At 43.1% G+C, this 16039-nt stretch overlaps 1 protein-coding gene across 1 annotated transcript in view; it reads right to left on the bottom strand.

Annotated features, from left to right (window-relative positions):
* The window catches only part of LOC135211728 (chromosome-associated kinesin KIF4-like), a 59458-nt gene that overhangs the window by 11514 nt on the left and 31905 nt on the right, over nt 1-16039 (bottom strand). Inside the window, exon 6 of the mRNA XM_064244973.1 lies at nt 13515-13733. Within this exon, the coding sequence (XP_064101043.1) occupies nt 13515-13733 (219 nt within the window). The remainder of the gene's footprint in view (nt 1-13514; nt 13734-16039) is intronic.

Raw genomic sequence — 16039 nt, 5'->3', positions numbered from 1 at the left:
TGAGTCTCAAGCAGACTCTTCTCGGGCTGGTTCTCAGGGATCAATCCTGTGAATCTCTCTTCTTTAGGATGCCTAACATGAAGAGAGAGGTTAGTTCTGCGGAACCGTCTCTAATCCCCTTATGTAAACAGGAGATCACTCCCAAAATGTCTGTAAAAGCTTCCTCATTCAACATTGAACAGCTCGAGTTTCCGTCCCAAGGCTTCTACTGTCCGGGAAACTAAACACTTCAAATACCCTAAAGATATTTTTAATTAGGTGGTCTAATTCTGACGCCGTAAACATGATCTTGGCCAAGTTGAAACCCGACCTTCTCATCGAGTCAATAAGCGGAGAAGTCTCCCTGGGCGGAGGCAGACACACCCAAAGAGAGAGCTTCTCCGGTTTTGTAACACAAATGTCTCCTCATTGAAAGACGAAAAGGAAGGAAGCAAAAGTAAACTTTGTCTTGATCACTCTTATCCTCAAGCCAAAGGTTAATTTCCTTCAATGCTTTTCGAGCTGAAAAGGACAGTGCTAGTTTTGGTAATTTCCTGGAGTCTTCCTGGTTGTCTCTCATGTAAGAAGACACTGGAGACGTGGGAGTCACTGGCGAGAACGAATCTGAAAAATCTTCAACGCAGTAAAAAAGCAAGGCTTTGTAGGCAGTGAGAGAAGACTCTTTATCCTCCTCTTCTCCTTCGACTGAAGAAATAGGTGAAAAAGTCTCTATAGGTTGGATAGGGGGCGCTGCAGATTGAATAAAGTCCAAAATGCTGTCTAACTTTTTCTGGATGGCTGACAGAGAAGGATAGGGGGCAGCCATCACCTGAAGTCCTGTCTGTGAATCTGTAGCCTAAATTGATGACATAGACTATCTTCTGAGCGCTTCATACTGGTCCCTCTGTGCACTTTGTTGCATGTATACCTGTGGATGCTCGGGCGCTAGTGAGCGCTTGGGTGCTAGTGGGCGCTCTTGGACGCTCAGGTACTTGTGGATTCTTGGGCGCTAGTGGACATTCGGGCGCTAATGGACGCTCGGTCACAACTGTATTCCAGGCCGCCAACGAACGCTCGGGAGCCAAAGGTTGCTCTAGTATCGCCGCGGAAGTTCCAGGCGCCAAAGGCTGCTCTGGTGTGCGGGCAAACTGTGGCGCCAATGGGTGCTCGGGAGTCGGTGGGTTCTCATACTCCGAACGCTGAACCTGTCTCCCAGGAGTCTCATAAATTACATGAGACACTGATGGGAGTCTTACCTGTCCTTCAGCATTACAGGTGTGGACCAGTGCTGAAGACATCTCCGGAAGCCTACTCTTCCCCGAACTCTTCACCTCCGAAGTCTGCCAGAGGAAGACTTTCTTGACAACGACTTACACTTAGAGGATGCGATCCTCTCACTACGACGTCCCTCTCTTGCCGTATCCTGAGAGAATCTCTCTGGAGAGTCCCAAAAACTACACGAAGGCTGTTCTTTTCGGAAAGGGCTAGCCTTTTTACAGGGGACTGGAAGAGATAACTTACGAGCCCTCCTTTTCAATGGATGGGACTCGTCATGAAAACGCCACTGGCACCTGGGAGAGTACTCCCCAGAGCTGGAAGCACCAGACGACAGCGGTACTCATTCAGACGCCTTTCCAATGGCGCTCTGTTGCGATCTGGGATTTGTCAACTCCCTTGGGCTACCAGTATGCCTCCTCCCAGGTTCTGGGGAGTTTGACAGGGACCTTTGCCTAGGAGAATCAGTGGGCCGAACAGCCACCTCCAACGCAACACTTGCACTTGCACTTGCACTCGCTTCACCACTTACCTTGTCCATTAGAGTTTTCATGGACACTCCTAATTTCTCCATTGCTTGGAGCATGATCGAAAATTTCTGATCTACTCTTGCCTCTAAACTGGCCACAGCATTGGGTATTGGTGAGAGAGAGCCAAGATTAGGACAGGGAATGACAGGTGGAGGGGAAGGTTCAGAAAGAGACAAATTATCATTAGATAATTCCTGACTAACTAAGCTTTTTGCTTTAGCTCAAGAAGCCGCTTATCTCTGTTTATCTCTTTCTCTAACTTATTTGTGTAACTTGTCAAGATCTTCCCAGTTCTTTGTTCCCAATTAATACATTCCCCACATGTTTGATCTGGTGTACAAGTCTGTCCCCTACAATCTGTGGAAACTGAATGTGGATCATTACCCTCTTTAGCGATCCTAGTATGGCAGCCTTTACTGCAATACCTAACCCCAGATGAACTACGTCTGACATATGTAGACCAATTCAACCTAGTGAATTTTGGTGCAAAAGTATTTAAAACTATTTAAATTCCTAAATAGCTAATCACCGAAAACAAAAGCTACCAATATTCAGAGTACTTCACCAAATAACACCAACAAGGAGCGACGGTAAAGAATTCCAAAAATTCCGCTGACTATTGAAACTATGTTAACAGTACCAGCCGGCAGAAACAACTGATTTTTGTACAGGGTGTTTGGTTTCTCACTCCCCTGATTGTGGGTGGGCAGGGGGTGGGGTGGGGTGGGGGTGGGGGGGGGGGGGGGGGGGGGGGGGTATTGTTACCTGACCAAAACGAACTAGCGCTACCAGGAATTTTAAAAATTCTAGCTGCCGACAGTTTTAGAAAACTATAGCTATGTAACTACTTGCTAAGTTGCATACTATAAAAATGATATTGTTATAATACAATAAAGTTTTATGCATACTTACCTGGCAGGTATATATATAGCTGTATTTTCTGAAGTCCGACAGACTTTAAAAAACTTCCGACACACGCAGTGGTCGGCCAGGTGGTTAGTACCCATTCCCGCCGCTGGGAGGCGGGTATCAGGAACCATTCCCTTTTCATCTATTCATAATTTTTATTTCCACTGTCCCCTGAGGGGAGGTGGGTGGGTACTTGAATATATATATATCTGCCAGTTAAGTATGAACAAAACTTTATTGTATCATAACAATATCATTTTGCTCATGAACTTACCTGTCAGATATATATATATAGTTGAACCCCACCGTTGGAGGTGGGAAGGGACAGAATAGAAGGATTTTGGGACACAAATGCATGCAGATGATTTACATCTTGGTTCCACCTGTTAGCATAGCCGACTTCGTGATTACTGTCACCCAAGTCTGCTTCTGCTTTACTAGAGTTGCCAGCGAGGGTAGAGACCTATGAAGCTGGTGCACTCCAGATGATCTGTCAACGGGGGCGTGACCACAATGTGACTAGACCATATTGACCATACCATGAGGGCTAAGAAGTAAAATAATATATATATAATTATATATATCACCACCTGACCAACCTAGCCAAAGTTAATGTGTGTTAACTAAGGCTTCAGAGTTAAGAAGTCGCCGTTGTCAGCGACTCCACAACTAAATTAAGAGCTCTTCCTAACCATTTTCTACAGGATAGGATGAGTAGTACTTCTTGCCCCCAAGATTGTGTCTGCAGACACGTATGGCCCTAGCGAGCAGCAGACCTCATAGCCATCTTCACATCTCGCAGGGAGTGTGAAGTGAACCCAGAGTTGCTTCGCTAAAACATGGTACTCAGGATGTTGCTGAGTGCCATGCTCTGTTGAAATGCTTCCGAGGCCGCGCCCTCACCTCGTGAGCATTCAGAAAAAAGCTTTCAAATCTTTGTGCAAAACACCAATGAAGGAGCAATTTTTTGAAAGAACTCCTTAACCCTAAAACCAGGGTGTACTTCGATATGGGCAAGTCTGGTCTTTTTCTTTTAACACTGCAGATTGCCCGACTGACTTCGACTTTCTTGATTTTAAGTAGATAAAACTTGAGAGACCTGACAGGGCACAGGACCTCTCTCTGGCTCCTGCCCACTAACTTGTGCCCAAGGACAAAAAGGGTTTCCATTCTTAGGCCATAACGAAAGGCTTAGAGAGCACACCTCCTTGTGTTCTCTAAAGCCAAAACTTGTGACGATGGCTTAAAATCTCACTAACCCTCTTTGTCGTATCTAGGGTGGTTAGAAGAAGGCCTTCCTGATCACATACAAGAAGTTAACAGGCAGGAGAGGTTCGAATGCTTTGACATCACGAAACTTCAGACTACGTCTAAGTTCCATATTGAAAGCTTCGATCCGGAAATGCACAGTCTGTACTAAAGTCAGGTGAACGACCAGTTGACCAGTCAGACGAATCAAGGACAGCAAGGCTGTACCCTGAAGACCAAAAGGCACTATTCTTAGCTGAAGGATGAGTGGTCTGGACTGCCTGGGCGATTCAATCTAAGCAAACCTTGGGGGTGTATCAACGCAACCCAACGTCGCCCGCAATCGACTTCGTCAATAAGAAACTCAGGGCTACTATATGTCGCCTGATCTCGCACGAGTGTCTGACTCCGAGAAAACAGGCGAGGCAAAAAGTAGATGGTGAGCTAGAATCGAGATTCCACAGACCTCAATGATCGTGAAGGTCTTTGTTGTTTGACAGATGCAAATCTGTCAAACAACATTCTCTGTTGTCTGTTCGCACTGGCAGAATTTTCAAAACTCTCGGCAACCGCTAGACCACTGGTAGTTCAGGTGATCTCCCCCACGTTCCCGTGGCGCTGGTACTTGGAACTATTCCCGTTTTCCTCAGATTTTCTCTGAACCCTGTCTCCTGAGGGGAGGAGGGTGGAAATTTAATTATATATACCTGCCAGGTAAGTATGCATAAAACTTTATTGTATCATAAACAATATCATTTTTTATGCATGACACTTACCTGGCAGGTATATATATAGCTGATTGACACATTTGGAGGTGGGTCACAGACAGCAACATCGTCATAATTCAAAAATTAACTAATTTTTAAAATTATTTAAAATTATTTATTAAGTTCCTTACCTGCTAAGGTAGCTGACTTCGTAGGTCCTGCCTCTTAGCCTGCTAAACCTTAGTAGCTCTCAACTAGGATGTGACCTGTTTGTTGAGAAAGCTAATAACAAGGGTCTGACAACTGGCGGGACCAGGGTTTGTTGACAGGAAACCCCTAGCCCTCTCTTACCAGGGGCATTCATGCTAGGATAGTTAGACCACCTGAACCACACACAAAGCTAACGTAACACATTACACTTCACATACTGAAGAGGAAATAACCCTCTCAGACAACCATAAAAAGAACACCACTTAATTAAAATACCTAGCATGTTAGTAATCTATCGTTGCTGCGCCGTCGATCGAGACGATTCGTACGGACTTTTGCAATCCTGTAACGAACCTCTAGATGATCGTTACATTCTACGCCTGTTGTTATAATAGGCTCTTTCTCGTAAACTCGAGCAGGGACCGAGAGAAGATACTTCTTAAGATATGAGAGAGCTGTGGAATATCAGAGTTGATGTGGACCACTGGTTCCAAAAAACTCGTTTCGAGGACTGGAGGGACTACCGAATTGCATTTTACTTCTTTCAGATTAAGATCCAGGACATCTGAAACACTATCCAGATGTCCGGCACCTTCTTTTTATCATGACGCACTGAGAGATGTTCAGAATAATTCCTAGATCTTGAATAATATTTCAGTTTCCCGGTAGGAAAAAACTGTGGTCTGAATTGCAGTCTATTCGGGGAAACAAACTCTTCAGGAAGGAAATGGTCCCCAGCAAGCTCATCCATTCCCTCCCCAAGTATGCTTACTTCCCTATAAGGCTGCGCTTTGCCTAAGCAGGAGAGCATATAAAAGTGCAATGTTGCGGTAGACTCGTAGTTCTATACCGTGCGGTAACGAGCACCGAAAGGATTAAGAGATAACTCTGTTGAACATAGTAAGGCAAAACTAATGCAACGTTTATTCATTCACGTAAGAAATCCCCTCAATCTTAGGCTAAAGTCCGTGATTGTAAAGGACAGAGATTTACAGGTTAGTCATCAATCCCGCAGGAGAGACGTAACCGCCAGCACAGAGATACGGTTAGTCAGTCAATCCCGCAGGAGAGAGAGACGTAACCTACAGCGCATGACAGCGCACGATCTGTTACTGGTGGCTCGGTTGGAACTTGGACAGTCAGACACAGCAGCAGCCAGCAGCTTACGAACGTCGTCTCTTAACTTTATGTCTGGGTTGCCAGCTACCCTATTCTACGAAGAAATAGGTCCGTTATTTTTGAACAAAAAGAGACTCTCAAGCTGGTATATTTAAGCGAAACAGAAAACGCTAAATATATAGATGCGTTTGTGTCGTCAGAACACTACCATACAACGGTAAAAGATAAATCGGAAACTCTGGAAGGCTGCAGGGAGTGACGATTAAATGTCCTTAAAATAGTAGACAATAGACCTCTCGGTTGCCATCCGAAGAGGTAACTACAGCAAGCGTGTATGACTTGAAACCAACCAGTAGTAAAATAACGCAAGGCAAAAAAATTTTATTATATCACAATAAAGGTTTGTTCATACTTACCTGGCAGACATATATATAGCTGAATTCGGAAATACAGCTACATACATATCTGACAGGCAAGTTTCATGAACAAAACTTAGAGAATCGAAGCAGACATCTCAAGCTTCTTAAGATACTGGACATAAGCGTTCATTGACGTAGTCTACAAGTCTATTTCTTGTACGAGTCTGCGAATGAGGAAGGAGAGCTCTTCCGAACCTTGTCCTTATTCGCTTACGCAATATCAAGTTAATGAGAGTTTTGTCATGAGAACTAACCCATTAACGGTACAGAGAGATATTTTGTCAATGAGGGGAGACCCACTTACTTGACAAAAACGATAGTATGTTGTTCAATGGGGGAAAGTCACTGAATTGACAAAACGTAATCCAGGAAGTCGAGCCTTTTATTTTTCGATTCCCGTCTCAAACAAGGAAGGGACAAGAATCCTGTTTAAAAGACTGGGCTTACGGTAGGTAGAACGACGATGCTCAATCGGCATGGAAGTCTCGACTAGAAACTAACAAAATCTATCATCTGAAAAACCCTTTCAGATGGTCTAAAAATAAAAGCTTTAAATTTTTATTGGCAGTATGGCAAAGGAAGTCTCGTCTTGCGCTTTCCTGAAGAGCGTCCTTTTGATGAGTGCCTTTGCAAGAATCCTACTGAACGTTGCCGAAAATCCTGACGTTCAGGACGTCGAGCCTTTACATAACCCGTAACTGTCTTATCTCAAAGTCTTGACTGAGGTAGAGAAAACGAGATCTTCCCTTGAGCTTTCCTTAACTCCATCCACCTTTGCGAAAAGCAATATAATATTGACAGAGACCTCTTGAATTCACGAAACCCGAGGTCTTGTTGGGTTTCGAAGACGAAGTTCTGTTCACTTTCTTGATGCTCAAATCTTAAACAAGAGCTTGAAGAGTTCAACAGAAACGTTCTGGTGCGCGCTCGGCGTCCACTGGCGAGGACGCTCGGCGTCCTGGTGCGCGCTCGGCGTCCACTGACGAGGACGCTCGGCGTCCACTGACGAGGACGCTCGGCGTCCACTGGCGAGGACGCTCGGCGTCCTGGGTGCGCGCTCGGCGGCCACTGGGCTAGGACCGCTCGGCGTCCCACTGGTGAGTGCGTCCAATCCGAGCGTCCTGTTCAAGCCGATCGTCCAAATAAGCGTGCAGAAAAGCGTCACGCTCCTGACAGGCGTCAAAACAAGCGAGAGAAACTGCCTTCTTTTTCCTATTTCTTGGTGGAAAGAAGTACACGTGATCAGGCAACTTTCGCCTTCTTACTTCTCACTGAAACACATAACGGGGAGGGAGAAGGGACGTGAAGCGTCCTCTTCTATAAAGCTTCTTAGAGGGCGCGAGTCCTTCCGAGAGCTCCAACCCTTGTGCGGGGAGGACGCCTCGGAGGACGAGAAGCAATCCTTCAGGATTCGTGCATGTGCACGCACTTTGGCAGTCTGGGTATTTTCATCAGAAACTGCCGAAGGCACGCCAGATCGGTGGGGTTCCCTGTAACCCTCCTTCGGCTTTCGACATGCCCTCTCCCTTGGTTCTGGGAGTTCGACAGAGGTCTAGACCTAGAGGCGTTATAAGGCCGATCTGACGCACCCTCCACTACACAAGGGGCACTGTCACTGCACTTAGCCACTTCACTATTGCTCTCTAAAGCAAACACTTTCGATTCTAAGTTACGAATCGAAATAGTATAAGAGAAAGGGCAATAACCTCTACAGACACTGTTTTAGGGCCCGAAGGCAACATTACAGGGTTAGGCGTAACAAAAACAGAAGTAGAACTCTTCACAACAATGAAGGAGAGCGATCACCTCTCGCAGACATAGTCATAACCCGTAGGCCATACTACAGCGTTAGGCAAAATAAAGTCTACCGGAAGGTTAGCAGTATCACTACCCTGACTTTCGTAATTGAATTAATAGCGTACATACTAAACAAACTTTTTCCTTACGGAATTAGACACGTTTACTGATTAATTGCGTACATACGGAATCATACTTTTTCCTTACGGAAATAGACATGTTTTTACTGATTAATTGCGCCCTCCCCCCAAGTGCGGAACTACCGAAGCTTTCGGTAGCCACACCCTATCTTTGCAGACCAACACCCTCTGAAACTAGCCTAACTAGGATTTCAGATATCTTATGCAAAATGAATCAAATTCAAATCAATTTAAGATAGCGTATGCCTAGCCACAAATCCAAGTAAATAAATTAAAAGACAATTAGGATACTTAGCGGCAAATGAAGTTTCCAAAATCCTAAGCCGGAGGTACTGAAAACAGGTGTTTTCAGTACCGGCGACAGAAAATTTATGAATAGAAAATGGGAATGGTTCCTGATACCCGCCTCCCAGCGGCGGGAATGGTACTACCACCTGGCCGACACTGCGTGTGTCGGAAGTTTTTTAAATTCTGTCGGACTTCAGAAAATACAGCTATATATATACCTGCCAGGTAAGTGTCATGCATAAAATGCCAATTTAAGACAACTTGTGACCATGCATAGTGATGATCATGCCTTCATGACTCTGTTATGGAATCTGATCATCTTGTGTTTGATTATATATGGAGAGGGAGATGATGGAATTATAAATAAGAAAACAGAAAGCTTAACAAGTGAAAATGCACTATTGACATTCTAAATTCAAGGGTTTCCTTTTTGCGAAAAAAAAATCCAATCATTTAAAGGGTTCTTCCAACAGCATTCTAGAAAAGAGGGCCAAAGGATCCCTTCTGATACAATTTACTTTCATGGATAGGACAATGGAGGCATTCATATGGGCAAACTAAGATCTTTGTTAGTTTTTTTATATATCATATTATGCTCCTCGTACCTCATATTAATGACCTCACAAATTTATTACACCCCCAGTTCTTTCTTCCTTTTTTGGATGTAATTGTGATGCATCCCTACCTTTGACCGGTTTTTCTTTTTCTTTTTTTTCTCCTTTTATTTTTCATCCAAGAATATTTCATTAATAATTTTTTTACTACCATAACATCTTTGCCACTCCTTGACCATCATCATCTGCCTGTTTTCTAAATATTCTTTTATCTCTTTTTGATGCTTGTTTACCTCTGTACCTCTTAGCATTCCCATATTCCTTTTCTCTCCAAATTAATGGCAATGACCTATTTGGTTTCTAAGTCTAGCAAATGAAGAAGTCCAGGTGTATTTATGGTAAAGTGTACCTATAATTACAAAATTACTTGTTACACAAAAAGTCTGCAGTCTCTCCCAGGCCTTCCTATCTGTGATTAACTGGTTTGTCAATACAAACATTGGGTACCTGTTTTCATGTATAAAATTCTATTCTTTGTCTCTGCTGTTAAACTTGATATTTTCCTTAATTTTGGAAAATCTTGTGGAAAACTCATTTTGGGTCTCAGCAATTACACTACTGTAAGCACTACCTCAAAAAGATGCAGCATTTATCTCTTCTCCATGTCACAGTACAGTAGTACCTCGAGATACGAAATTAATCCGTTCCGAGGCGCCCTTCGTATCATGAGGTTTTCGTATCTTGGACCATATTTTACATGTAAAATGGCTAATCCGTTCCAAGCCCTCCAAAAACACCCCATTAAATTTCGTAATAAAGCTAAATTGACCTATAAACAATGAAATACTACAACAATTTGGACCATTCAATACCTAACTTAATAACAAAATGCAAATTAACCTGTAAATAAAGTGTATTATTGTACATGGTATACAAGAAATACTGTACGTAAAATGTGGAAGCTTACCTTTCGAGTGAGGCTATCTCCGAAAGTGGCGGCAGAGGAGGAGGAGGACAAACGGCAGATATGTACGTACACTTAACTTTACAAAAACATAAAAAAATGTAAGGAAAACATACATAAACTACAATTTACAAAACATATTAACAAAACTGTAGCACTTAACTTTACAAAAAACTAAAATAAAATAAAAATTTTATCACCACTTTCAACTTTCTGTTTATCACTTGGTTCTTCCTTTTTGCTTTCAACTTTCTGTTTTCATCACTTGGTTCTTCCTTTTTGCTTTCAACTTTGTTTTTTATCACTTGGTTCTTCATTTTTGCTTACTCCTGCTAATGCTGAAGGCCTCTTTAAAAAAATAAAAATGATCCAAGGAAGATTGCTTCTGCCTACTTTTTCACAATGTTCCTGAAACGACATCGGCAAACGTCATCGAACTGCGCAAGCATACGACCTGTGTGAGCCTTTTCGGGGTGTCTTTCTATAAATGATTGCACTTTATGAAAAGCGGCTAGAACATCCTTAATTTCTGCCGTTGTCATAGGGGTCCTCCTCCTCTTCCTCGCCAGCTGCTAGAGAACTCCTCTTGAACGACGTTATGTTGCATGGCCTCCAACTCCTTCAGGTCATCCGTCGTAAGCTCCTCTTGGTGCTCCTCGAGAAGGTCGTTGATGTCGTCCTCGTCGACGACCAGCCCCATGAAACTTGCCGAGTGCAAACGATCTCGTCAAGATCTGGTTGGGGGAAACAGTTCGGGATCGTCAACTGTTTCTGACTCTGCAGCACCAGCTTCGCCCGCGTCGAATCCCTCGAAGTCCCGGGCGGATATGGCATCAGGCCAGAGTTTCCTCCACGAGGAATTCAAGGTTCGCCTCGAAACCTCCTGCCAAGCTTGGTCGATGAGTCGGATGCAAATGACGATGTCAAAATGCTCCTTCCAAAATTCACGCAAGGTGAGGTTTGTGGATTCGGTGATGTCGAGACATCTCTTGAAAAGATGTTTTGTGTACAGCTTCTTAAAGTTCGCTATCACTTGCTGGTCCATGGGCTGGAGGAGAGGGGTGGTGTTGGGCGGAAAAAAAAGAATCTTGACGAAGGAATACTCCGCTAGGATATCTTCCTCGAGGCCAGGAGGGTGGGGAGGGGCATTGTCCAACACCAGCAGACATTTCAGGGGGAGGCGCTTCTCTTCCAAAAATTTCTTCACTGTCGGGACGAAACACAGATTTACCCACTCGGTGAACAAAAGCCACATTACCCAGGCTTTTGCATTAGCCCTCCACATCACTGGAAGCTTCTCCTTAAGCACTTTGTGGGCCTTGAAGGCTCGAGTAGTCTCGGAATGATACACCAGTAGGGGCTTCACCTTGCAATCCCCACTGGCGTTCGAACAAAGTGCGAGCGTAAGCCTGTCTTTCATAGGATTATGCCCGGGTAGCTTCTTCTCTTCCTCCGTGATGTACGTCCGACGAGGCATTTTTTTCCAAAAAAGGCCAGTCTCATCACAGTTGAAAACTTGCTGAGAACTGTAGCCTTCCTTGGTCATCATCTCGTCCAAAGTCTTTCTAAATGCTTAGGCCGCTTTCGTATCTGAGCTGGCAGCCTCCCCATGCCGCACCACCGAATGGATGCCAGTTTGTTTACGGAATTTCTCGAACCAACCATGCGAAGCCTTGAACTCTGGGGTTTGTGCTGATGTCCCTTCCCCTCCGTCGTCTTCCGCCTGCGCAATCAAATCGCCGAAAATAGCGCTGGCCTTGTGGGAGATTGCCGTCTCCGTTACCGTATCACCAGCAATTTCTTTGTCTTTTATCCAGGGAAGAAGCAGCCGTTCCATCTCGTCATGCACGTGGGTCCTCTTGCTGGACAAAATATTGATGCCCTTGGATGGTGTAGATACTTTGATGGCATCCTTCTGTTTCAGGATGGTGCCTATTGTCGACGGATTTCGGCCGTATTCCTTGGCGATCACACTCAATCGCATACCAGCTTCATACTTTTTGATGATCTCCATCTTTGTCTCCAAAGAGAGCATTCGCTTCTTTCCGTGAATTTCAACCTTCTTGGGACCCATGACTACGTTATCTTGTACGTAATTTACGTATAAGTACAATAAAGTTTTTGCACAACATGATAAAGTACGTACACTGCAACGAAATCACTAACGACTTTATGTTACTAAACGAAATCGTTAGACCGAACGAATACTGCGTGCGTACGATAACGATGCTGGTACGAAGTGGACGAGGTAGGCACGCCACCACATATACGTACATAGATGCATGATGGGAGGGATGCTGTCCAATAGGAGAGAAGGATCTCATGGCAGTGACTAGCATCAGGAACCAATGGGAGAGCAGGAAGATGGTGGCGAGTCTACTAAGTTGGCGGCGCGCGAGTTTCAAAATTGTTATCGGTGGTTCAGGCGAATCTCAGACTTTCAGAAACCTTTCGTATGTAGAGCCGTTAAATTTTTCGTATTGGCTTTCGTATCTCGAGTTTTTCGTAAGTTGAGCCTTTCATATCACGAGTTACTACTGTATTTCCTTAGTGACACTATTTAGGCTATTGTTTTGCTGAGCCATAAATCATATACGTCATAAAAACAAAATTTGAATGTGGTGCAAAGATGCTTGTCAATGTCTGGAGACCTTTGTATATATTCCAATTTATCGCAGCTTGTTTCAGAAGTGACAAACTTGTTATCCAACTGGGTGAATATGTGCCACTCATACATTTTACAATCTTTTGAATGTGCTTTGTGGTAACATAAGTAGCTCATATAGCAATTAATTTCATTCAGTTACACACGTAAACAAAGAATGCTATTTCTCTTTCGCTATTTGTAAATTCCTAAAAATAACAAAAAAAATTTCAGTTAAGCTAACTTTTACTTTGATATTGATATTTTCTTTTAATTTTTTGGTCATTTTAGGTATATGATAAAGTTCAACTCTTTGGCTTTAAACTGACGCCTATAAACTGACGCCTACTTCATTAATGTGGCATGACGTATAATGTTACACAGTGATCAAAAAATTTTTGCTAAGAATTTTCATTGTTAGTGATTTTGACACCCCCCCTCCCCACTTCACCCCCCCTCCCCACTTCACCCCCAAATCCTCAAAGAGTTAAGTGTGTAAAACTTGAAATACAAACATATACTAAAACTACTTCACTGTGACAATGTAATCATAAATGTCATAAAACCTCAATGTTATTTTAAGAACTTTTTCATCTACAGGGTATTCATTACTGTGGTCCTTAACGAGGTCACCATTTATGAGTATGAACCATAACTCTTTTGGTCATCATCATATTCAGTTCTATGGAGAGAGAGAAAGAAAAAAATGATATACATGAGAAAAATATAACCTGTAATTCCTCATTCAGTTTCGCCTGGCGCAACGTGTAAGCTGTTCCAAACTGCTTCGATGGAGAATCCTCCAAGCCACTATCTGGGTCTCTAGAATCGGCATCCTTTTGGCCTTCGCCAAGATCTTCAGTTTTGATGCCATTCATGGACTTTGTAGTAATACTGTGGCGTGACAATTCGTGTTCCATCATCATAGTCTCATTTTTGCGTTGTTCGCCCTGCAATTAATAAAATAAGCTATTTAGAAGGATAAATAAAATAATTACAGCTACTTTTACACAGCATGGTCATGAACAATAGAAAATATAATCTAGGTCAAATGGAATCTACTAGAACAAAAAATCACCAAATACTGCTGAAATTAGTGGGTATCTTAGGTTTAAAAACTAGTGTGCATTACACCTGTGGCTAAAACTGAAGGAAACACTGCAACACCAATTTACAGGTAACTATGGTATTAAATAAGAGTCCACTCACAGTATGAGTGCTAGAGTCGAAGGAATGGTATAAGTATTTGTGTGGATCTTGTGGATATACCTATCAAATTTGTGAACAATGTTTAAAGCAAAAGGGGTAGTATGCACATGACTAATAATGGTAGGATCATCAATATGGTTTATGGCCAACAACGGTAGTAGTATTTCCATGGGGATGACCTTAGATGACCTACCTGAAATATAACTTTGGATGACCTTATATGACCTACCTGAAATTTAACTTTGGATGACCTTATATGAGCTACCTGATATCCATTCACCAACACTGCAGCTGTTTCACAGTTCAATGTATTTCCAACGAAAGAAAAATATTCTACCACAGCATTCTTCTCTACTTTATTCCCTTCTTCATTTGCTCTTTAATGCAGTTCAGGAATTAAATAACTTTTACTTAACTTCATTCTCTTCTGTTGTTCTTTAATACATTTTGGGAATGAAATCTCTCACGAACTCCCATGCAGAAGTAAACAAAGTGGCTTACAGGATTACCTGCCTATTTCAACACCTCGACGTTCTTAAAGGCGAGAATTTCGGTCCTAATATATTAGTTTCAAGATATAAACTAATCCGGGATCAACCACCCCCAGGGGAACTTACTGACACTCCAATCAGGGTCATTTCCACCCGCAAGTGCCAGTCAACTCCAAATCGGAGTGGACTGCCACTCCCCTGGCTAACCCCCATCCACCCAAATGATCAGCGCATTCATCTCCCATCTTCGTGAGTAGCCATGGATACATTAAACATAATCTCTTGGAATATTTTTGTTCTCAAGCGGAACATTCCTCTCCTAAACATATTCTGCAAAAACTTCAAAGGCATCATTGCATTGCAAGAAACGCTCCTCTGGCCACATGACCTTGCCATCTGCGAATCAATTCATGAAGACTTCAGAACCTTCTCCACTTCATCGATTCAAGTTACAGATCAAATCATAGTCGGTCGGCCGAAAGGGGGCCTTTCTTTCCTGTGGCACAAATCATTAGACAATATGATAAAGGTGATGACCTACAGGAGTGACAGATTGCTGGGGCTTCAAGTGACAGTAGGGAACTAACTCTAAAATCCTAATCATTAATGTTTATATGCCATGGGAAAATAGCAATAATTTTGATCATTACTGCATGATCCTAGGGGAGTTACACAGTATTATTCATGATTCTCCTGCTGATCATATTTGTATAATCGGGGACCTTAATTCTCACCCCACAAAACAATTTTATAATGAACTTACTCGCTTCTGTCAAAACCATGCTCTCCAAATTAGTGATGTAATGCTCCTCCCTCCCTTCTCCTATTCATATGTACATAATAGAGCAGACGTTATTACAACCTCCCGGCTGGACCACTGCATCACATCTCCACAACTTCATGATTCTATTATGACCTGCAATATTCGCTATGATCTTGCAACAGGGTACGATCACATCTCATTACAGGTGTCATTCAGTACCCCCATAACCTCCCTACCGTGAACCCCTCTAACTGATTGCCCACCAGCGGTAAACTGGGATTTTAAAAACCAACAGAAAACCAGATGCTTTAGGGCGACCATGGAAACCAGGTTGCGGTCAATAGCTCAACCGGCAGACGCCTTACTTTGTACTAACACAAATTGCAGAAATGACCACCACAGGAGGGATCTGAATGAATTCTATTCAAACATAATCTCCGCTATGCTTGCTTTGGGCAGGACTGCCTATAGATTTTGTCAAGGTAATTCTCGTAATATACCTGGATGGAATGACTTGGTTAAAGATCTGTATACATACTCACGAGAAATGTTTTTACTGTGGAGGCAAAATGGTAGCCCCAGGGAAGGGCACACTGCATTACTAATGAAACAGGCGAGAGTGCAGTTCAAACTTGCTATTAAGCGCTGCAGGTTAAATGAAAAACAACTAAGAGCCGATGCAATGTCTAGAAACTTAGAATCTGGTGAGTATCATCGTCTTTGGAAAGATATTCAGTCCCTAATTCCCAAAACTAAAATGCTATCACAGAGAGTATGGGAAGCAGTCGGAGAC

This window comes from Macrobrachium nipponense, chromosome 4 (assembly GCF_015104395.2).
Source record: "Macrobrachium nipponense isolate FS-2020 chromosome 4, ASM1510439v2, whole genome shotgun sequence".
Lineage (NCBI taxonomy): Eukaryota > Metazoa > Arthropoda > Malacostraca > Decapoda > Palaemonidae > Macrobrachium > Macrobrachium nipponense.
Note: the sequence above shows the minus strand (reverse complement) of the source record. Positions and strands in the feature narration are given on the sequence as shown.